The sequence below is a fragment of the Mirounga leonina genome, unplaced genomic scaffold (genome assembly GCF_011800145.1).
Source record: "Mirounga leonina isolate KUSES-001 unplaced genomic scaffold, KU_Mleo_1.0 Mir_126, whole genome shotgun sequence".
Taxonomy (NCBI): domain Eukaryota; kingdom Metazoa; phylum Chordata; class Mammalia; order Carnivora; family Phocidae; genus Mirounga; species Mirounga leonina.
The window spans coordinates 11967539-11991170 of NW_023270314.1; the positions used below are offsets into that span (position 1 = coordinate 11967539).

Genomic DNA, 23632 nt, shown 5'->3' on the forward strand with positions numbered 1-23632 from the left:
ATCCTTCTGTCTGGACTCTGGCCTGCTTTACTCTCAAATGAAAGCCTTTTAGAGCACAAGCTCAGGGAGTGGGATGATGGAAAGAAAATGTTCTATCCTCCCAGGTAGCTTATGAGGAAACTAGTAAATTAATTGCCATTATTCCTTGCCACGAAAAGATGAGTTCTTAGGGTAACAATAAGTAGGCAGTAAGGATAAGCCAGCCTCCAGCGCGCTGTCTTTTTCTGGGTCAAATGGATCTGAATTGACCTCATCACAAATCACAGCTCTGTGACACCTACAGGAACTCATAAGAACAACTGGGGAGAAAGAACTGGAACATCAACACTGAATGTGAATGCTCCTGACAAACCTTAAAAGAGAACTTGCAAATGGACAATAGATGTGTAGTGCTAGCTGTAATTATTGCATCTTTTAAAAGAAGATTTAAAAGGCCTCTTTAAGCACTGTTTGCATTTTAAGATAATACTCAACTTGGGGCGCCTGGGTGGCTCAGTTGGTTGGGCGGCTGCCTTCGGCTCGGGTCATGATCCTGGAGTCCCAGGATCGAGTCCCGCATCGGGCTCCCTGCTCGGCAGGGAGTCTGCTCCTCCCTCTGACCCTCCCCCCTCTCATGTGCTCTCTCTCTCTCTCATTCTCTCTGTCTCAAATAAATAAATAAAATTAAAAAAAAAAAAAATACTCGGCTACCGATTGCTGCACTGCTCTTCAAAAGGATGCTTTGGTTATGTTCAACTTCTCTCCTGAGGGACCGAAAAGGGAAGTTCTCAGCTTTTTATAGTATGAGGCCTCTAGAGATTTTCACTTTGGGGGATTTAAAAAACAAGTTTCCTGTCTCTATATTAAAGAAAAGAAAAAAAAAAAAAGACTAGAAAGAAACAGGGAGATTATGGTGGTTGGGATCTGAGAATGATGGCTAGTAAAACTTGATTTTTTAAAACTTCATGTAATTTATAGCTTAAAAATGAAATTTGTTTTAAAGATTTTATTTATTTGACAGAGAGAGCGAGAGAGAGAGGGAACACAAGCAGTGGGGAGTGGAAGAGGGAGAAGCAGGCTTCCCGCCTAGCAGGGAGCCCGATGCGGGGCTCGATCCCAGGACCCTGGAATCATGACCTGAGCGGAAGGCAGTCACTTAACCAACTGAGCCAGTCAGGTGCCCCAAAAATGAAAATCTTTAGAGGAAGGGGAACCAATTCCTCAGCGTCTGATCTGGGAATAGAGTGGGCGGACCAGAGAAGGTAGACTTGCCAGCTCAGAAAGGCAGAGGGATTTTCTAGGATCCTCTTGTTTGGGTTGCTGGTTAATAATTAGACAAGCTTCTCTACTTCTCTGGGAGTCGTGACTAGTTTTGAAATTAAAAAAGAATTTATCCCAACTCAATGCATCTTCAAATTTTTCCTGTTTTTCAATTAAAAAAGGAAATGCCTCTCAGCAATCAGAAGAATCCCTGATTTAGAAACTGAAATCTCCAACCTCCTCTCCTACCCCATGTCACCTGTTCAGGAAGAAATAACATGGAACCTAACATCTACATTTCCCAGGTATCATTTCAAAACATTAGTTCCGTGCATGGGGACAAATGTGTAAGCAAATGAGACCCCATCTCCCCATAATGTTGGAAGAATCTAACACAAAGCCAGGTGTTTGGTTTGGATAGCTGCATTCTCCCATGGTAATACTCCAAGAAGGTCCATCTACTCTGGAACTGCAATCTAGAAAATTGGATCCTTTTCAGATCCTACCCAAATGGTACTTTGTAGACTAGCTGCAGGCTTTTCCATAATACTGGAAAACTCCATCTAGTCTCTGGACCAGGGTTGACCCCAGCTCCGGCTGGACTTCCTGAGTTGTTAATTTATCCAGTCATCCATCCATTCAACAATCACGTATCAATCATCTGAGTATGTGCCAGGCATTGTACGAGATTCTGCGAGCACAATGATACACTGTCCCTTGCTTGCGGGAAAACCTGCGGTTTCGATAAGTGTTAGGAGAGGGGTTGCAGAAGTACTAGGAAGGTGCAAAAGGGAGAGTAACTCAGGCTGGCAAGGGATGGCACCGAGGGAGGAGAAGGGTAAGAAAAGTGTTGGATGGAAGAGGGCTCTTGGTTGAGCCTTGAGAAGTCCAGCGGAAGTTGGCCGCTTTGACCAGGGGGACAGAGGACTATCCATGCAGAAGGAATGGCATGCATCAAGGTGGAGGCGGATGGTTGGCTCCTTCTGGGACTACACGTAATCAAGAATGGCTAGAGCCTGCTGTATGGGATTGTGGTTGGGGGCTGGCTGCTGAGGCAGAAAGTGGACAGACCATGAGAGTTCTGATATGCCACACTCAGGGGCTTGGGTTCTATCTTAATGCCACGGGGGCTACTGCAGGATAAGCAGTGGCGCCGTGGGATTTGATTCACATTTGATTAACCCCCCAAATAACGGAAAGTTTATAAGACATTGTGCTTCATTTGGACTTTTTTTTTTTCCTTCAAGTGAAAGTGATGTCAGAAATCAGAAAATCAGGGGACACCTGGCTGGCTCAGTAGAGCATGAGACTCTTGATCAAAGGGTCGTGAGTTTGAGCCCCATGTTGGGTGCAGAGATTACTTAAAAAGGGACATTCCAAAATATTTTTTAAAAAATAGAAAATTAGTATTTTTCAGGCCAGTGTAATCCGTGATTTACAATTGTTTCAGCTGACTAAATGCCAGACTCAGGCTAGGCATTCAATACCTATTTAGTGAACGAATAAATGGGAGAATGAAAGGCTAAGCCTCTGTACGGGTAGTAGCTTTCACAGTGAAGATGTGTCTGATTTTTGTTAAGTCCATACTGGGATTTACAAAGGAGTCTGGTTGCCTCCAGGAGCCCTTAGTCCATCCAGGCTGCAGTTGCTGGTTCTGGTGCTGGCTGCGGGCCTTCAGTGTGGTCTCCTAGCCGTGGGTTAGCAAAGCCTCGGCTGCCCCGGTCCTGGCTTCTCAGGTCAGGCAGGCTCGTGTTCCAGCGGGTAACTGGGCTACCGCTTTGCCTGTGCCTGGGTTTTACTGCATCCTTAAGGGGCCTCCCCTGTTTACCTGGCTTGAGACTGCCCCACTCCACTTCCACATGACAAGGATTTAGGTCCTTTTGTGTTCCATTTTTCTCTATTCATGTCCCACTCTGCACTTCTATAACTCAAAGCATTATTTCAGCTCTGGAATCATGTCTGTCCACAGACAAATACTATTTGATGATGCAGACACATATAATGAGATTATCCAGGGAAAAAAGTTTGAAGAGGTAGGCCTTGCCAATGATGTCTTACTATGATACTACCTTTTTTTTTTTTTTTGAGAGCACTCCCCGGGGCGGGGGGAGAGGGTGTGGGGGTTGGAGAGGAAGAGAGAGCAGACTCCACGCCCAGCAGGGAGCCTGACTCAAGGGCTTGCTCTCACAACCCTGAGATCATGACCTGAGTGGAAACCAAGAGTCAGTTGCTTAACTGACTCAGCCACCCAGGTGCTCCGACATGAGTAGTTTTATTTATTTATATATATATATATTTTTTTTTTTTTTTTAAAGATTTTTATTTATTTATTTGTGAGAGAGAAAGAGCACAAGCAGGGGGAGCAGCAGAGGGAGAGGGAGAAGCCGGCTCCTCACTGAGCAAGGAGCCGGATGTGGGACTCGATCCCAGGACCCTGGGATCATGACCTGAGCCGAAGGCAGATGCTTAACGACTGAGCCACCCAGGCATCCCCCCACATGAGTAGTTTTAAAGATTGATCGATTTTTATTTTTTTAAAGATTTTTATTTATTTATTTGACAGAGAACAAGCAGGGGGAGCTGCAGACAGAGGGAGAAGCAGGGAGCCCCATGTGGGGCTTGATCTCAGGACCCTGGGATCATGACCTGAGCCAAAGGCAGATGCTTAACCGACTGAGCCACCCGGGCATCCCTGACTGATTGATTTTTAGAGCGTGCACACGAGCAGGGGGAGGGGCAGAGGGAGAGGGAGAAGTAGAGCAGATTCTGAGTAATTTTAAAGCAAAGTGTTTAAACTTTCCTCACCTCTGGGTCATCCCCACAAAATTTTAGCGTTCTGGGAGCCCCTGTCTGAAAACACACACTGGTTATCAGCGATAAGAATGATGAACGTTCAGTGGAGGGAAGGATCGTTTGGGGTGGATTGGTTACAGAGGGATATCAAACAGGAGAAGCTAAACTCTACTACAGAAATTTTTAATACCCCTACCTCCAGCTCTTGTTACAGCAGTTTTTAAACTTCAGTGTGCATGAGAATCCCCTGGGTTCTTATTAAAACAGAGACTGCTGGTCCTCACTCTCAGTTTCTGATTCAGCACATCTGGGGTAGAGCCTGAGAAAGTGTATATTTCACTAGGTCCCAGGTGACGCTGATGTTGCTGGTCCCGAGACCGCGCTTTGAGAATGATGGCCTTCTGAGGCTACCTAAGACTGTGCCCACCTGGCTGAAAGGAGCATCCTCGTGCCTCCCACTTGTGGTTGTCGGGATTAAGTGGATATACAGAAAAGGCTCTGAGCTAGGAATGATGCTACTGTGCAAGCATAGCCAATCTGGAAACTTTGGCCCATGCTTTCTGTCCCTGTTTGTTTGCTGCTGTGTGTGTGTGTGTGTGTGTGTGTGTGGTTTTTAATGAGCCACTTAGCAGGAACCTCTTTTCCTCCACTTCAAAGCCAGAGGCCATGTGAACTTGGAGGCCAAGTGTTTAACCTGACTCAAGTGATGTGCTGTATTCACCTCGCCCATTATTTAATGTAGGGCTGAGCTCTGTGTGCCGAGCTGTGTGTGTGTGTGGTAATGGGAACGTGCACAAGTGAAATCGAAGGTGTGGTGTCAGATCTTTGACTCATCCTTAGGGAAGGAGGGAGGAATTCATCAGCCTTACAACAGCCTTGCCCATGAAGCTGTTATTCCCACTTATATATGAGGACACTCTCTCGGGCAAGCTCTCTCAGGCTCTGACTTAGCTCGGGGTGATTGTAGGGATACGCAGAGCACTGTGGAGGCTGGGAAACCAGCCGCTGATTCATCCCCCTGGATACCAGAGCTTCGTGGGTCATACAATACATACAAACAAGCCTCATGAAAAACCGGAATGTGCCTCCTCATCACAGCAGCTCTGCCCCGGTGACCAGGCCACCCAGGCAGAGTCTGAAACCCTCAGAGCAGAGAGAGCCTGACAGGGTAGCCAGCCCTCCAGTTGGGGCTCTTGTCCTGGATCCATTGGTCGTAGCCAGGTGGCACCTGGATCCTGTTCCAGGTGTGAACCATAGCAACGCAAGATTGCAAGAACTGCCTGGGAACATTTCCCCCAGGGGGACGTTGGCTCTGGCCTATCTAGTACTTTCAGGGAGATTAAGGCAGCCTGGCATCATCAGAAGAATACAGATTTTAGAATCAGACAGACCTACCTGGGTGTGGACCCTGGTTCTGCCACTTGAATCCATTTCGTCGACAGGAAGTCGTGGGTACTGCCCATCACGTGGAGGTGTTGTGCAGGTCAAGTAACAATGTGCCTAGGCTGGGGTCTGGTGCAGAGGATCTGTACTTCATGAATGATAGAATTTGGTGTTTTATTTTTTAAAAACTGGAAAGATAGGGACGTGGGGAAAAAAGTTTTTTGATTTTTATCACCCTGTCACTCAAGCTCTTACCATTCATAGTGCGTCACTGTCGACTCTTGTAGACCCATCTGTTAATTTAAGGCTTTATATGCCATGGAGCAGTTTCCTTCCATGGTACTTTTTAAATGAACAATCTGTTTTTACATGGCTGGAGTTAATATAATTTTGTATTCTGATTTCGAAATTCTGTATGTAATTTTGGTGGATATGCTGTAGTTCACATAAAACTTATTTTTGTTTTTTTTGTTTTTTTTTAAAGATTTTATTTATTTATTCTTCAAAGACAGAGAGAGAGAGAGAAAGAGAAGCAGAGGGAGAAGCAGGCTCCCAAGGAGTAGGGAGCCCGATGCAGGACTCGATCCCAGGACCCTGGGATCATGACCTGAGCCGAAGGCAGACGCTTAACCATCTGAGCCACCCAGGCGCCCCATAAAACTTATTTTTGAACATCTAACAAAAGAGCAGTGGTTGAACTAGTGGTAATGTATTCAGGTAGTAAAATAGAAGTATATTTGTTAACATAGAAGTGTGCTCATGATTCTATGTAAAATGAGACGGTTTTACCTAAAAACCAAGTGCCTCTCAGATCTATCTGGATGTTCACCGCCTCAGCCTCAGCAAGCTTTCAAATTTTAATGGGCCTCAGAATCACCAAGGGAGCCTGTTAAATGCAGGTTTTGAGCTTTACCCCTACAGTTTGATTCAGCAGATGGGGCTCAGGGGTTGGCATTTTTACGAGGATCCAGGTGATTCTGATGTGGGCATGACACTTCTCCCATTTCTACCTGTTGAAGCTATACTTAGTTTTCCACACTTCGCCATCCTTTCAGGCTTTCTCCTGAATTCCTAAAGTATTTCGTGGCACTTTTTGCCTGCTTTCTTGTCTTTGGATCTTTGTGAATCCTTCTAAATTTGTAAAGTTTTCCTGATCTTCTGAACAAACCCAGTCGGGCACCTGTGTCATATCCCTGGGATTGTGTCAAGCTCCAAGTTCCTGAATATAATATAGATACCAAAATATTTGGAATCCAGGTTTCTTTGATTTGTAGTGAAGAGAAAGAGGCCAAGCGTTCCAGAACTCTTCAGCATACCTGCTATGAGAAAGGGGCAATAAAGGTAGCCTTTCCAACCTTGATAGGGAAAAAAAAAAAATCTTGTTTAAATTACCCTGACCTTGGCAGTCATACTGTGAAAAGTAGTTTGTCCTTTGTGCATTTACTTTGGTCTAAGCCAGAGATGGCCAGTGTTTGGAAAGGGGGGTTAAAACCCTTCAAGAAGCTTGTCATTCCAAAAGCATTGCGTAAATATCTTCTAGGATTATTGGTTGGTTTTCATTCTCAAACTTTGTGCCATTGAGGTTATTCGAGGTAAATTTCTCATCTTGCAGTTCATTTAGGGGCCATTCATGCTAAAATTGAGATTGAGCTACCCATAAAGTACTTCTTCACTCAGGTTTTATTGATCTCCCTCCTTCCTTAAGCCAATTAAGATTGAATCTTTGGATCTCCATTGTCAAGTCAGGTTTTGTTGTCTTACGTCCTATCCTTATGTAACAGGCCGGCTGTTGCAAATTGGTTGTTACACTGTTAAAACAATTGCTAAATATTATGTTCCGATGATTTTGAATCCCCCCCCCCTTGCCTGTGAGGGGACTAAATCATAATCTGTATAAATCTGTGATCATTCTAGCTTTAAAAGCATTAATAGCTACCAAAAAAGCATCCCGCAGAAGGAAACCTAAAGAGCCAGGTTTATTAGCTCGCTCAGAAAAAGTTCTTCCTTGGGGCGCCTGGGTGGCTCGGTTGGTTAAGCGTCTCTTGATCTAGGCTCAGGTCATGGTCTCAGGGTCGTGAGTTCAAGCCCCTTGTTTTTTGTTGTTGTTGTTGTTTTAAGTAGGCTCCACACCCAGCCTTAAAAAAAAGAAAAAAAAACTTCCTTGCTCACATGAAAATGTTAACTTTGTAGAATTGAAGTTCCAGATGACCTGAGAAATCATACAGGGGAATAGAAGGTTCTGGTTAATGAATTGGTTCTGATGGGAAATTACTGGATGGATTATACTTGTCCACATGGCAAACTTAGAATCATTCTTCAAAACCCTGTTCAGAATTCATCTATAAACCGCTAGATCTGTAAAGCTTTTCGTGATCCCCCTTCTTGGAAAGAAGTAACCATTTCTTTTATTCTACAAGCACAACAGGACCTTATATACACTTCTATGGCCGTATATGTCACTGTCTAGTGTAATTATGTTTGCACATTGCTATTCTCCACTAGATCAGAAACTCACTGGGTGGGGCGCCTGGGTGGCTCAGTTGTGTTAAGCGTCTGCCTTCAGCTCAGGTCATAGCCCCAGGGTCCTGGGATCAAGCCCCACATCGGGCTCCCTGCTCGGCGGGAAGCCTGCTTCTCCCTCACCCGCTGCCCCCTGCTTGTGTTTCCTCTCGCTACGTCTCTCTCTGTCAAATAAGTAAAATCTTTACACCCAGTGAGTTGTGTTTTTTTTTTTTAAGAGAGTGTAACTTACCTGTGCAGTCTGATCACATGTCTAAATGGCTGGATATAGTCGTACTAATTGAATGAATATATGAATGAGTGAGGATTCTGTTCTAGTCGGTGGCATCAGTCAGATAAACGGCATTTTGTGGGTATTTTCTGAGACATCCTGCAGTTAACAAAATTTAAAGCATCACCCTGTCATGAAAAATGTACCTAAAATATTGTTACAATAAATTAAGAATGAATGGTGAAAAAGACAGGCTGAGTATCTGTTTCTTCCAGGATTCCTCATACCAACTGAGTGCTCAGCCTGTGGGACCCCTGATTTAAGGGACTGGATCTGAAATTCCACAGAAACCTGTTCCACATTAGCCCATCAGCTGCTGTTAAATTCCTTCCCTGGGCTCTTGAATTCCACAGAAGGCTCAGATATCACAGATATTTGAGCATTATACGTATGTGATAGATTGTGAACATATTCCTCAATTTCTAATTTTAAAGTCTTTGTATTAAGAGAGGCTGATGACTGAAAGAGATGATTTTAGAACTGAAAGCGACCTCTTCATTTTACTGATTAGGAAACCAAGCCTCCTGAGAGATGGGCAGTTTGCTTTAGTGGAAGGAGCCCTAGAATCGAAGTCAAATAGATCACGTCTTGGCTCTGGGGCTCAAATCACAGCCTCTTACTGGCTGTGTGATCATAAGCAACTTAAGTGTTTGGAAGATCAGTTTTCTCATTTGTAAAGTTTGGTTAAAAATCCATCTCGGTGGGTCATGACAAGGGATTACCGAGATAAGCTGTACCGGAGTACCAACCGTAATGTCTACACAGAGCAAATCCTCAGCGATTTTTAGTCTCTGCCCTTCCTCGCCCGAATCATGCTCCTCACGGCAGGAGTAGGACTTAGAAGTACTCCTTGAGGCCTCGTTGGGATGGGTTGCGGTTGCCAGTTTACTTGACAGGACTCACGCACATCAAGGACACTCACTGCAAAGGAGCTGTTTCGTGGGTGTTTGATACAAGAGTCAGGATTTGGTACTTGAAAAACAATCTCCCTTCTGTGTTCCGTGTTTTATTCCTTGTTGCTTTTTTCCCTTTCTTTGAACTGAGAATTACGGCACCCTCCCAGTCAACCATCAACTATAATTTAAGTTTGTATAATTGTGTGAATTAGCAAGGTCATTTCTATAAAGCCTTAGGAACTCAGAGTAAAGTATATAAACGTTTTGGGAAAATCCGACCCATGTAGCCTAATCAGCCTTCAATTTTTAAAAATCACATTCTGAAATAATAAGTGAAATATCTGTGCTAAATTGAAGGGGTTGGGGCTGGAAGTGAACTAAGCATTTTGAGCATGAGGTGTTAGTCTTACTTAGGCGCTTCGGTCGTCCTGAGACGCGAGTCAGGTGGGAGAAGCAGCAGTTTGCTTTCTCTGCTCATTCCCTGGAGTTCATCTGTCATTTGCAAACACAACTTATTTTTCTCTCTCTCTTCCCTGTAAAGGCAGAAACCTGTGGGTTCTTGTCGTGGGGCGCTTCCCAAAGGAGCACAGAATTGGGATTCCAGAGTTCAAATACGTGGCCAACATGCACGGAGACGAGGTATGTATGCGCCTTGAGTATCGGAAAGGTCACCAGACACGCTTCCCCTCGGGTCTCTCGAGCTCCGTGTAAATGCTAAGGAAGCAGCATAAATCGTACCAAAAAATCTGGAAAGGTCTTGCCGCGAGGCCTTCTGGGAGAATTGAAGGAACCAGGGTCCAACAGCCACCAGAGCCAGTGCCCCGGGAGGCTCCCTGGAGCTCGTTTTGTGCCGGGACTGGAAGAACAGCAGCGCCCAAGCCCTCACGGCCGGCCGAGGCCCTGAAGCCCGCCCTGGGCTGGTGTTTCCCACCTCCTGGGGGACATCCAGCTGGCCCAGCTACGGAGCTGTAGTATATTTGAATTCAAACAATCAGAAGATCCCGGAGAGCTCTCCAAACTCCTGATATCTGACTTTTTGAAAGCTTTTGTTACCTTGTCTTAATCTTCTACTCAGCGTTTTCAGTATTGAAGGTGATGGGCAATCAAGCTTACAGTTCTCTCACTCAGCAAATGCTCTTAAGTTCTGTAATGTCTTGCCTCTTTTCCAACGTATCAGAGAGAAACTCTCCTTTTGTTTTGTTTGATGTCATGATATTTATTTTGTTTTGTCCGTTACCCTCTTACCCCCCTCCCCCACTTGGCAGTCATTCCCCTCAGGCCTTTGAGGGCGCTCCTGTCCGTCTCTTACCGTGCTTCCTCAGAGGATTTGGGGAATGGGACAGTTGCGGTATTTTCTGTTCCCGGGACCCCATGCGCCTGGGCAGTGAAGTGGAAGGGAAAGACCGTTCCCAGTCGTCACAGTCAGGAAAATTTACATGGCAATGTGTGTAGCGCCCTCTAAAACATGCTTACCTTTAAGGAGCGTCGAAGTAAAGGCATAGTCCAGTGGGGTGCAACCCACTGCCTCGTGAAGGCACATGGGAGTTGGCAGCAGTGTGGGTGGCGGGCTCTCTTCCGACGCTGGGCTTCCTGTCCTGGCTTAGCCCTCCCCAAGCCCAGGCTCCGCAGGAGCAAGGTCCACCTCTCAGGACGCACGCAGCCCGACCTGTCCTGCTGGGAGGACAGGACTTCTTGCAATGGGAGCAAGGTGCAGACACTGGCCTCTAAGAAAGGCGTAGGCCTTTGGACCTGATTTGTGAGCGGATGGAAGGTCAGTCCCCCCGTGACTTTGCTGAGTGTGATCGCGCTGTACCTGTCAGATTTGATGTCGCTGGGAGTCTGACCAGCGTTGGTGTGATAACCACACAACTGTTCACCGCAGATGGCAGCCCAGACCTCCCCCTTGCTATGTCGTCTATGGATCCAGGTCCATGGAGTCCATCTTTAGTAGGAGACATACAGCACTCGTTAACTACAGTAGTTTACTTATTGAATTCCTGGCACTTCGGGGGTTCCAGCATGGTGCTCAGAAATAACCCTCCGAACTGAAACTTTGAAAGAGAAGCCAGAGTCCTTTCCCTCCCTCACCTCTGAGTTGGCTTCTTTCTAAGATGCGCCTTCCCAAACTTCTGGCCTTTTGCTGTTCGGGTAGGTAATGTATCCCATCAAATCGGGGCTCTCTAATTCACCCTGATTCTTTGAGGAATGCTAAGGACTGAGATCAAGAAAGGGTGAAGTCCCAGTGCACCTTGGGGCGGGGACCTGAGGCCCTGTGATTACCCGTGTGTCCCCCATGTGTCCCCACCGGTGGTAGTGTCCGGGCTCTGTGGGCCACTGAGGAACTTATCCTGAAAGTGAGATCTTGTGCCTTCTGCCCTCCTGGTGCTGCGAGGAGCTGGGGACAGTGATGGCTTCACTCAGGAGCAGAGGAGTGTGTTTGAGTAGAGCGTCCAACCACCTGACCCAGCCTTCTTCCTCTCTCAGATCTTTTGGAATTGAAAGAGCATTTTCGAGAACCCACTATAAAATGCTACATAGCTAACATTTTAGGGCACTGGTTCTCACCTTCTTTAGGTAGATGCCTTGCTGTTCCGCCACAGATTCTGGGTGCTGACCTCAGGATGTATGGATCTTCTAGGAGTCTGTGGGCCTCGCGTGGAGAACCCCACAGGGGACATCTATGCACAGAATGGCCTGCTGGACAGAAGTGATCACACTGTTTTTTTTGTTTTTTTAAAGATTTTATTTATTTATTTGACAGAGAGAGACACAGCGAGAGAGGGAACACAAGCAGGGGGAGTGGGAGAGGGAGAAGCAGGCTTCCCGCCAAGCAGGGAGCCCGATGCGGGGCTCGATCCCAGGACTCTGGGATCATGACCTGAGCCGAAGGCAGACGCTTAACCAACTGAGCCGCCCAGGCGCCCCAATCACACTGTTTTTAAAATGTTTCCTCTCTTACCTGGACCCCACCCCACAGAGGTGTGTGTGTTTCCCACACTGAATACATGGCTAGATGGCAGTGAACATCCCCAGCATTAGGAAGACCCAGTTCTGCTGATCATACCTGCTATTTTCCCCCATGAATTTTTACCTTACGTCCTTGTACCTTGTTTTAGAATCAGGTCTTTTTTAAATTAAAGATAATCTGTTGTTGTTATTATAAAATCAGTCATGTACATCTCAGAAAAAAACATAAACCAACAACAACAACATTGTATATTGACCTTCCAAAAATTAGTAGTTAATTCCTTACTATTTATCCACCTAGGTGTTTGTGTGTGCATGTGTGCACTTCTATTAAATGAGCTATGCTGATTTACTATTTGTAACATGTAAGTTAATACTAGCCACCCTTTCATGTCAATACGAGTTTATCCTGTCTTTATCTTCTACCCCACTTTCTGGTTTCTCAAATGTCCCCCAGATTGTCTACATCAGGATCCAGTCCAGGACCATGCATCACATGTGGTCCATTCCCTTGAATCTTTTGTTCTAGCATTTAAAGGATCTTTTCGTGACTCTAGACTTAATAAAGAGACCTGATCAATTAGTTATCTGTCCTGCAGAATGTCCTACATTCTGGATTTTTTGCTTCCTTGTGCCTCTAGTCCCTCTGGTTCCTTCCAACTGGAAGCTAAATGTAAAGGTTTGCTGTATTTAGGTGAAACATTTTTTGGCTAATAGACCCTTAGGAATCATGAAGATGGATTAATTTGGTCGATGCTGGAGGGTTTGCAAAAACTTTGGGTAGCAAAATCAACTTAAAATGGCCCCTTTGCAGGCAGGTATTTTATAAAAGAAGTGATATTAAGCCTCCTCTTGTATAATATTTTTCTTGTCTCCCTTCACCCTGCTGTTGGCTCATGTCCTTCCAATGACACTGGCTCACGGTGCCTTGTTGATCAGACTGGCAAGTTACTTTCTCCACGGTGCTTTACAAGCACGTAATAACACGAGCCAACATTAATGAGCATGGGCTACACTAAGTGCTTGGTGGGGGTGTGTGCTTGGTCGTAGGCTGTCTGAATCCCAGCCCAAGTGCCGGGCCTTACCCAGCTATGGGTCTGCCTCCTTGACTCTCTCTGCTGCCCGCTAAGTGTTCTGTTTGTACTCTTTTCATTTTGACGTAGAGATCTATGATCTGTTTGGATGGATACCTAACGGTGCTCATCGATGAGAAGATTTGGTCTTATTCACCATGTAAAAAAGTGGCAAGCTCTTAGAGTAACGCTGGATATAAATCCAAGTCCGTTTTTTCTACTGCCTGCCTCCCCCTCCGTGATTGCTGTGCAGTCACGCAGGGTAGCTAACAGCACCCTTTGAGAAGCCTCTGCCACCTGGTGTTCATGCCCTTTCCAGAACGACGTGAGAGGAGTGTTTCTGAGCTTCTGCCTTTCTCATTTTCGTAAGACTAGCAGGTGCTTTCCTAGTTCGTCTGGGCCCTCCGTGTGCACACCCACTGACATGTCGCCTTGTAGAAGCCTCGATCCTAGTTTTAACGTATGCAGGTGCCTAGTCGGTGGTACAGACATAGCTGAAGTCTGGTGATTGTTTCTCCTTGGAAGGGGTGATGCCGGCACACGCTGAGTGGGGGGCTCCCTACCGTTCCCTTCCTCCACCAGTACTGACAGTGTTTGAGAATAGGGTCTTTGTCCCCTGTGCCCTCCTTCTGCTCATGGCTGGCTTTGAGGTAAGCTATAACCAATAATCTACCAGGCCCCAAAACTGGGAACATCTTAATGCTTTCAGCCTAATGTGGACAGGAGAGAAGCCTGGGAAGATCACTCCTTGTTCCTTCCTCAAGGCCTCCTCGCACTGTTTTGTGCCTGTCTCCTATCCTGGTTTTTAAACTTTGTAGAAAAAGAAAATCTTCGCTAATCTCTAGATTGTTAGGACATCTCTAATTCCTCTCTAATGGAAATACTGAAGTGAGGCATGACTATGTGCTGAGAACGTTGAGTGCCAGTAGTTTTAAGCTAATCCAGTAATAGGCAAAGGAGAGGTTACAGGCTGGGTTCCCAAGGTTCCCTTGACCTCAGGGCCATGGTCTTAAGTAGTATGGGGGTAGGTATTCAATATGTGCTTGTTGTGCTTAACTGAATTGCCAATTTGGATTCTTTTTTTCCCCCCTAAGCTCCTATTACTTAAACATCAATAGGGCGCCTGGGTGGCTCAGTCGTTAAGCGTCTGCCTTCGGTTCAGGTCATGATCCCAGGGTCCTGGGATCGAGTCCCACATCGGGCTCCCTGCTCGGCGGGAGGTCTGCTTCTCCCTCTCCCACTCCCCCTGCTTGTGTTCCTGCTCTCGCTGTCTCTCTCTCTGTCAAATAAATAAAATCTCTAAAAAAAAAAAAAAATCAATAAATTACTTTTACTGTGATGGGTTAATCAGGTAGACTTTTTTTTTTTTAAGATTTTATTTATTTGACAGAGAGAGAGAGAGCACAAGCAGGGGGAGTGGCAGACAGAGGGAGAGGGAGAAGCAGACTCCCCGCTGAGCAGGGAGCCCCATGCGGGACTTGATCCCAGGACCCCGAGATCATGACCTGAGCTGAAGGCAGATGCTTAACCAACTGAGCCACACAGGTGCCCCTCAGTATACTTCTGAAATATCCACATCACACTTAGAATTTCACATTTGGGTGGCATTAATTTATAGTTTATTGTGTTCTAGATATATAAGTTGAAAGCAGAAACATTCCCTGGATAACAGTGGCCATATTTTTCAACCTAAAAATAAAGGATAATGGATAAATGATTTTCACACCCCTTCTAGACATATAAGAGACAACTTATGAGATGTAGTTTATATGCTGTTTGTATTTAAAGGGCATTTTAATGGTTTATATGAACACTAAGACATAATATCTGAATTTTGCCCATGCTGGAAAATCTGGGATGTGTAGTCAACATGCAGTACAAGTTCCAAATGTACTAAAAAAACAAATTAAAGCTTGTCCTTCCAGATGCCATTTGCCAAGTTCTGTTTTCCACCATTATCACAGATGATAGCAGAATGTCCTCAGTTATGCAGTGTGGCTTTAGATCATTAATTTTCTCCTTTTGGAGCTAGAATTAATCTTTATTCCAAGTGAAGTGTCGGATTCTTTTAAGCATGTATTAAATTTCTCCTGTAATTGTGCTTTTTCTCTTCATCTCCCCTTTTGGTAAGGCTGGGCTAGGGTGACCAGATATCCTGAGTCCTTGGCAGGATCAGAATTGTTAGCCCCCACCCCTGGAAAAGTGGTTCAATGTTGAAAATGGTTCAAAGGAAATAACTTGATCTTTTTTTTTTTTTTAAGATTTTATTTATATGACGGAGAGGCAGCGAGAGCAGGAACACAAGCAGGGGGAGTGGGAGAGGGAGAAACAGGCTTCCCGCCGAGCAGGGAGTCTGATGTGGGGCTCCATCCCAGGACCCTGGGATCATGACCTGAGCCTAAGGCAGACACTTAATGACTGAGCCACCCAGGCGCCTCTAATTTGATCATTTGTACCTCTGCCCTCATTAAGCAGCTTAAGTCCTCATGTTTTCAGAAATTTCCTCCTTAGAATAATAGTCTTGACCTTGTAATGGATTTGTCAACAGTAATCAGCAATCATTTATTGAGTATATGATATCCCCAGAGCTGGGCAAGATACCAGCGCTACAGAGGAAGCCCGTTAGGATCTCTGCCCTCAAGGCTTAGAGGATGGGGGGGGGGGCGGGGTGGTCAGTCAAGGTCAGTCAAGGTCAGTCAAGGTCAGCCGGGCGATTGTGAATGTATGTGGGCGGTATTAGGAGAAACACGAGCGTGCAGAGTTCTGGGACCACATGCGTAGGTCATGGCACCCAGACTTTGGGAGCCCAGGGAAAAGTCTGCTAGATAACGTAATATTTAGGCTGATATTTGAAGAAGGACTAAAGGAGGCAATCAGACAAATGAATTAAATCAGTAATACACCATTTCGGGAGCCCCAGAGGTCACAGGCTTTTCTTCCACCGAGCGGCTGCATTACAGTGTAGCATTTAAAAACAGATTCCGTCATTGGGATAGCTGGGTTTTGTTGTCTTTCTCTCTCTCTCACTCTCACTCTCCCAGATTACCTAGTAATTGTAGACTCTTTAAAAATTTTTTTCCACTGTTAAAAAAACATTCTTTGAAGAGGTAGAACACTCATTTTTATCTCTCTAGCAAATTCCACCTTGATTGTAAACTAAAACTGATGGAGAATTTATTTTCTGCTTTCTGGGTTATTGCCATTTTAACTGGCAGATGAATGATCAGTGAAAGGCTCCCGAAACTGGTGTGTTCATCCAGCCTTTCAGTCTCTTCATGAGGGATTCTCATATTAAGTCTACACCCTCCCAGAGAGGAAGTGAGCGTGCTAAATGGAAAGCTGATTAAGCTATTGGGATTGCTTTGACCGTGTTCTTTTTTAAAATTTGGACTCTCTGGGGTTTCATATTCAAAGACTTAGTTTTAAAGAAGGGAGGTTTATGCATAAAACATGAATGAGTGCTTGAAACATTTATATTAAGGTTGGGAAGAATTAATTTGAATAATATTTGGCATAAATCTGCTGTTGGGAAGACAGCAAAATATAGCCCAACAAAAAGAGAGGATTTTAACTCCCTGAAATTTTAGCTGTTTAACCTCAGCAGTTTTTAAATTATCTGACTCTTAATTCGTTCTTTACCATATTTCCAAGATTTTTTACTTATCCTCTGCAGTTAAGGACATGTGATTTGTTTTGGAATATGGAGACAAACAGAAAATACCTTCGTTCTACATTTGTTGACTTGAAAGAATCATGATTTTTTTTGGTTTCGTAAAAATAATAAAGGTTTTCTTTAAAAAGTGACACCGGAAAAATGAATAAAAATCATTCAGAATACTATCACTCAGAAATAACCATCATTAATATTTGCCACACATCATTCTAGACATCTATGGGTTTCTGTAGTAAGAGAATGAGAAGGATTAAAAGGATACAAAATAAAATGGGTGCCATATTCTGTTACCCTTTAAATAAGTACGAGATTTCATTTTACTTGGACAGGATAAACCGAAGTGAAACTAAAATAATCGGTGAACTTGATAAATATTTTCTCAAAATAAGAAATTACCAGATGATTCTTCCAAAGTCAAGAAAAAAATGAGGGAAAACTTGGAAATTGTAATCATTGAAAATATATAGTTTTCAGCTGTTGATAGAACCTTCTAACCCCTTGCTATGAACACTTGTCTCCCCCAGCCCCCACCCTCTGTTAATGATAAACATTAACTTTTCCATTCTGTTCTGTACCTGTTCTCCCACAGTTCCTCAGTCTCATTCTACAGCCTAATCACAGCTTCTTGACTCCTCTTTGTTTTCATTTGCTTTGAGTTGGTTGAATGTCTTTGCCAACTCACGTCTTGAGTTGTGGCGTGCTTGAGATTGTTTAGTTGAGATAGTTGAGGGAAAGGCACATCTTGAGCCCCATGGGGATTCTGGTGCGGCTCCTCTGTCCTTGACTGGGGACTCACATGGGCCTCGGGTTCTTCCTGATTCGTCCCTCTAACTGAACCAACTGCCCGACAGTCCCAACTAACATTTAGAAATCTCAGGAGCTGCAGGTGACTCTTGGTCACTGCCTCCTCCCCAACCCCTTAGCACAACGCTCCTTAAATCACTGCACTTTCCACGTGTAAATTAGCTTTTCACAAATGAGAGTCACTGCAGCTCCTCCACTGGCCAGCAAGTAGCTCATGAGGCTGCTTCCAGAGTGCTTGAGCTCCCAAAACAGACGCTTGGAAACCTTGTGTGTGGCTTACTTGCCTTTTTTGGTTATCTGTAAAGACTTTTTCAAGCTGACAATTTTTTTTTTTAAGATTTTATTTATTTGAGATAGAGAGCATGAGCAGGGGGCAGAGGCAGAGGGAGAAGCAAACTCCCTGCTGAGCAGGGAGCCTGATGGGAGGCTCCATCACAGGATCGTGACCTGAGCTGAAGGCAGACACACTTAACCTACTGAGCCACCCAGGCGCCCCACAAGCTGACAATTTTGACTGTAAAAACAAAAATCAAGGTAGTAGAAGATAGAAATAAGTAGGAAAAAAAAAATTGAAGTCAGAATTGAATATATTTCCACTCTGAAATTTACGGCTACCTGTGAATACGTAATTGACATATTCCAAGTTTTCTTAGTCCCCATTTCAATTATTCCATGTTCATTAGGATCACAAATTCATCAAATGTGGTTTCTTTCCTTGCCAGTGGGGCATAAAGTGAGAAATTACCATTCAAGGATTGCTCACCTGTCGTCACAGCAGTGAATTCATACGGTGGAGCTGTAACTGGAAACTCCTGCCCTGCTCACTGCCTACCATAGTAGTACCTCTGCTTGGCAGCCCTTAAGCAGCCGCTGCCCTAGATTTCCCGGGGACTGACCCTCAGCAGCATCTGACCGTCCATGAGAGGCCAGCATTCCTTACTCAGAAGCAGATTCCCTGAACCCAGGATTATAGAGACAAGCTGAGATAGCCTAGTCAGATCTTTCTATAATAAGGTTGAGGTGTGAATTACTTTTTTTAAATAACAATAAAAAAAAATAGTCCTTACCATTGAGGATTATAAAACGAGATCTCTCATAGGTCTCCAGTTTCCCAGTCACTGGTGATACATAAGATAATTGTGGGTGGAGATGACCATTTTTATTTTCATAGTCCTGCTTTTCAAACAGTGTACATTAGAAACCTGTCTAGCAAAATGGTAATGACACAAAGGTTTTCATTTCTCCTGTAAGTAAAAAGTGAGCCAATTTAAAGAAAATATAAATGAGCAGTCATATAGATAATATGCAGATATAGCAAAAAAAAATTATGAGAATGATGTGCAAATCACTCAAGTTTCGGCAACACGAGAATGTGGCAATCGGAAATACGCAGATAGGGCAAACATTGCACAAGGGTGCAAGAGGGAAATTTGGAAATAGGGATATTAAAGTCTGAAACCTATTTAAGTTGTGCCTGTTACAAGCCTGAATTTTCCCCTACCAAAATCGACACCTGTCTACTGGGTCTGATGCAGGGTGTGTCCCCCTGCCGTCCCCCGACACCCTCACGACGGCGACCTGCCGCACCGCACATGCTCGCGGAGCCGCGCTCCCGTGCCCTCCAAGCGCCGCCCCTGCCCTTCCAGTCTGGGAAGTGTTTTGGAAGGGAAACAAATTGGAAACATAATGAGCATAACCTTTATCCCACCTAATTCATTTTTTTTATTGAAAAGTAAATTCTTCACATATGGGTACTTTAAAAAAAAAAATTGACTTTCTAAGTAATTTTCGCTGAGAGTTTTCAGCGCGCTGGTGACTGATTGCCACTTGCCAGAGCCCCCATGTGTTTGAGAAATCGTGGTCTCACAACTGGTTTTGGTTTCAAATACCAAACTGTAGCAGAACCCCTCGTGGGGCGATTTGTGCTTTAGGGACTATTCTCCTCTGACCTAATAATATCCCGTTTTGTCTTTCACACACACAGACTGTCGGGCGGGAGCTCCTTCTGCACTTAATTGAACATCTCGTAACCAATGATGGAAAAGACTTTGAAATCACAAATTTAATCCACAGCACCCGGATACACTTCCTGCCTTCAATGAACCCAGATGGATTTGAAGTGGTCATGAAGCCTGACTGTTTTTACAGTAATGGAAGGTGAGGATGGGCTCCTCTCTTGAGAACAACAACAAGGCCCCCATCAGACAGTACCCCGGGGCCTTATTAGTGAACCAGCTCAGCCTGGGTCATGTCACTGCCATGCTGAAAACTCTTCAGGCTGCCACTGCTTTGAGGACGAAAAGTAGAATCCCAAAGAAGGCTGCTTTACTCCCGTGCCCGCCCTACTGCTCGCGCTCGCTCACCCTGCCCCAGCCCCTCGGAGTCTCCTCCATCTCCTGAACCGACCTGGTTCTCTCTCGCCTCAGGCGCTGGACGCATCTCACTTCCCACTCCTCGCCCCTCTCGCTGCCAAACAGCGTTTCCTCAGAGACTCCCTCCATGACCTGTCCTCTATTAGGCCCCTGGTTCATACCGCCTGCCACTTTACCTTCATGGCACAAATTTTAAGGTCTGATTTTTTGTTCAGTGTCTCTCTCCACACAGATCTGTAAGCTACGCTGGGGGCAGGAATCCTGTCACCCATGTTGCTCACTGTTAAATCTCCAGGGCCTAGCTGGGCCGTCAGTAATTACCAGTTAGTTTATTAAGCCAGTGCAAGAACTAACCACAAAAGAAGAGGGAGTCAGGGCGCTCGGGTGGCTCAGTCGGTTAAGTGTCTGACCCTTGATTTCGGCTCAGGTCATGATCTCGGGGTCGTGAGATGGAGCTCTGGGGCTCTGTGCTCAGCGGGGAGTCTGCTTCTCTCTCTCTGTCCCTCCCCCCATTTGTGCACTCTCTCTCTAAAAAAGCTGTTAAAAAAGAAGAGGGAGTCTTGTATTTCTGATTTAAACAGTTTATTTTGTTGCAATGTGCCTCAGGAAGTTTAGAATTTCTCAAATGTCTAACATACATTTATATTTGGGCAAACATTTGTTTGTTTTTACCAAAAATAAATAAAATCTCACCATTGATTCCCTTCAACTTTAGGTTTTTCTAGTGTATTTAAACATGGCCAGTCTACTTTCCAGAAGTACATTTGTATAAATAGTGTGTTCCTGTTGTTTGTTATCAGTTGCTATATAACAAACCATCCCCAAATTTAGGGATTCATTCCCTTTTTATTTACTCTCAATTCTGTAAGTCAGGAATTTGGACAAGCCAGAGCAAGGCTGGCCAAGCTCTGTACCATCGTCTGGAGCCTCAGCTCGGGCTGGCTGAGACCACCAGCCTGGGACATGTCTGGGGTCTCAATTCTGGCTGTCACCTGGGTTCCTCATTTCTCCGGGCGGACTCTCCACGGGGTTAGCACCGGAGTCTCAGGTTTCCCAGAGGAAGTGTTCCAAGAGCAAAAGCCCTGAAATGCAAACACTCATCAAACCCCTGCTTACAGCACAACAGCTACGATCCCCCTGGTAAGAGCCAGTCACACGGGAGGGGCTGCGGAGTGCGTGAATGCCAGGGGTGGCCCTCCGAGGCTACCCAGGTGACTGACCATCCACCTTCCCTGTGCTCACATTTGGAAGAACACCTGGAGCCCAAACCAAAGGGATACACACTGCACGAGTCCACTTCCTCACATACCATCAGTAAACCCAAAAATATTCTTTCTTTTAAAGGGAAAATAATAACTACTATGACCTGAATAGAAATTTCCCTGATGCTTTTGAATTTAATAACGTGTCAAGGCAGCCTGAGACTGTGGCTGTCATGGAGTGGCTGAAAACAGAGACGTTTGTCCTCTCTGCAAACCTCCACGGCGGCGCCCTGGTGGCCAGTTACCCGTTTGACAACAGTGTTCCAGGTGAGCAAACAGCGGCCCGGCCTGGCTTCCTGAGCCCGGAGCGGGACTGCAGAGTCGGCCTCCGGAGGGGAACAAGTCTGCCCTCTGCCCTTTGCGGCCAGGGGTGGAAGAGCTCGTTTTCTCACCTCTGAGCCACTCTTCCTACAATTTATAGACCGCAGATGGGCACGGTGGCTGACCTGGCGACCCCCAGGATTATCTGAGATTCATCGGGAAAATAGTAGAATCGGGTTAGAATACCCCACAAGAGGCAACATGCCTGAAAGTAAATAAAACCGGAATAACTTACCTTTCTTTGCTAATCATAGGAGCAATCATTTGACTCCTCTTAAAACTCCGTGGGATGAGGACTTAAAACGAGCGCAGTGCCTTTATTTAACCCCTTCAGTATGTAAGGAGAGCTTATCCCCCTCCAGAAATGAGTGAGAGTGACTAAGAGGCTATTCACCTTGTAAGCCGATACAGGAGGAGTTGGAATATGCATCTAGTTTGTTTCGTGTGCTATCACCCTGTGTCTGCTCATTAGAAACGAGGAGAAAGGGTAGGGGGAGCCCTCGTGGAAGTGGACACGTGTCCCTCTGGGAAAGCAGGGTCTTTGCCTGTGATGCGGTGGCGTGTTTTCTAATACGGCGCCACGTGTTTCCGAGTACTTGTACTCCGACACCAACAGAAAGGTCTTGGTTTGTTTTTCACACACAGCGACGGGGATGTTACATTCCCATAGCTTAACCCCTGACGACGATGTTTTTCAACACCTTGCACATACCTACGCTTCAAGAAATCCCACCATGAAGAAAGGAGACCAGTGTAAAAACAAAATGAACTTTCCTAACGGAATCACAAATGGCTACTCCTGGTATCCACTCAAAGGTCAGTTTCTCTGCCCTTCTGGCATTCTCCTATTGCCTTCATCCAGAGGTGCCACTGTCTTTGGTTGACCCCTGCAGGTGTCCAGATTTGTTTGGCACGGTGCCATCCTTTAGTCGTGTCTCTGTCAGCTCATGGCCCAGAAGCACTAGGGGGTGACGGCCCGAGAGCTGCTCAGATGCTCGCTCAGCGTTTGCCCACGATGAGCTGGGAACTTTGCCAAGAAGGCTGAACAGGACCCAGCCCCTACCCTCGGGCTTAATAGGGAAGAGCAGCACGCAAGTAAATAACTGTGGTGGCAGTGTGATTAGAATAAAAATGGGAGGTTTGGAAAAGGTAGTGTGCCCGAGAGGTAGAAAGCCAGAGTACAACAAGGAGTGGAGAAGCCCCTGGAGAAATGTAATGTTTATGTCACATCGACCAGGGACCCCTGCTAATCCAGCTACTTAGGGCCACACGCCAGGGGGATCCAAATATCGCCAGATCGCCCAGTTTGTAAAACAAGCTGAACTTGTACGTGAGGTACCATGATTTTTAAAGCCACTTTGCAAGCTGAACAAGAACGCTTTTCCAGGGCGCCTGGGTGGCTCAGTTGGTTGCGCGACTGCCTTCGGCTCAGGTCATGATCCTGGAGTCCCGGGATCGAGTCCCGCATCGGGCTCCCTGCTCAGCGGGGGGTCTGCTGCTCCCTCTGACCCTCCCCCCTCTCATGCTCTATCTCATTCTCTCTCACAAATAAATAAATAAAATTAAAAAAAAAAAAACGCTTTTCCAGCTAGATACCTGGTTGGGGTGGGGGAGGGAGGGTCCGGTTTTCTGCCCTTGGACCAGGACGGCCGGGTGAGGGAACGGGTAAGGAGACTGCCATGTAGGGGTCACGGGATGGGGGGGAGGGGGCTGTTCTTGTAAAAGGAATCACGTAAGCAAGCCCAGGGGCATAGGAGAACTCGGGCTTGTCGGGGGCCTGAGCGAGCGGGAGGGCCCTAGGGCGGAAGAGCGGCGGGGACTGGGCCTCGGTGGTGGAAGGTGCCCCCTGTGAGACTGGTTCGCCCGACCCCGCCCGCAGCGAGCTGGAGGCTGCGTTGCGGCACGCGGGCCCCTTTCCCAGTTGTCACTGGGAGGCACAGGCTGTGCCGTCCTGTTGCACAGGCTGGTACTTTCCGGTCTCTGCCAGCTTCCCAGGTGCTGAAAGCAGCAGGGCCAGCTAGACACCGCAGCATCCCACACTCCTCTCTGTTGTCCCCG

The 23632-nt window shown here is 45.9% G+C and overlaps 1 protein-coding gene across 2 annotated transcripts in view; it reads left to right on the forward strand.

Moving 5' to 3' along the window:
* The window catches only part of CPM (carboxypeptidase M), a 69696-nt gene that overhangs the window by 31708 nt on the left and 14356 nt on the right, over positions 1–23632 (forward strand). For both annotated transcript variants that reach the window (XM_035002176.1, XM_035002175.1), the window contains exons 3-6: positions 9644–9741; positions 19604–19776; positions 21336–21520; positions 22220–22390. In XM_035002176.1, coding sequence (XP_034858067.1) covers positions 9644–9741; positions 19604–19776; positions 21336–21520; positions 22220–22390 — 627 coding nt within the window. The remainder of the gene's footprint in view (positions 1–9643; positions 9742–19603; positions 19777–21335; positions 21521–22219; positions 22391–23632) is intronic.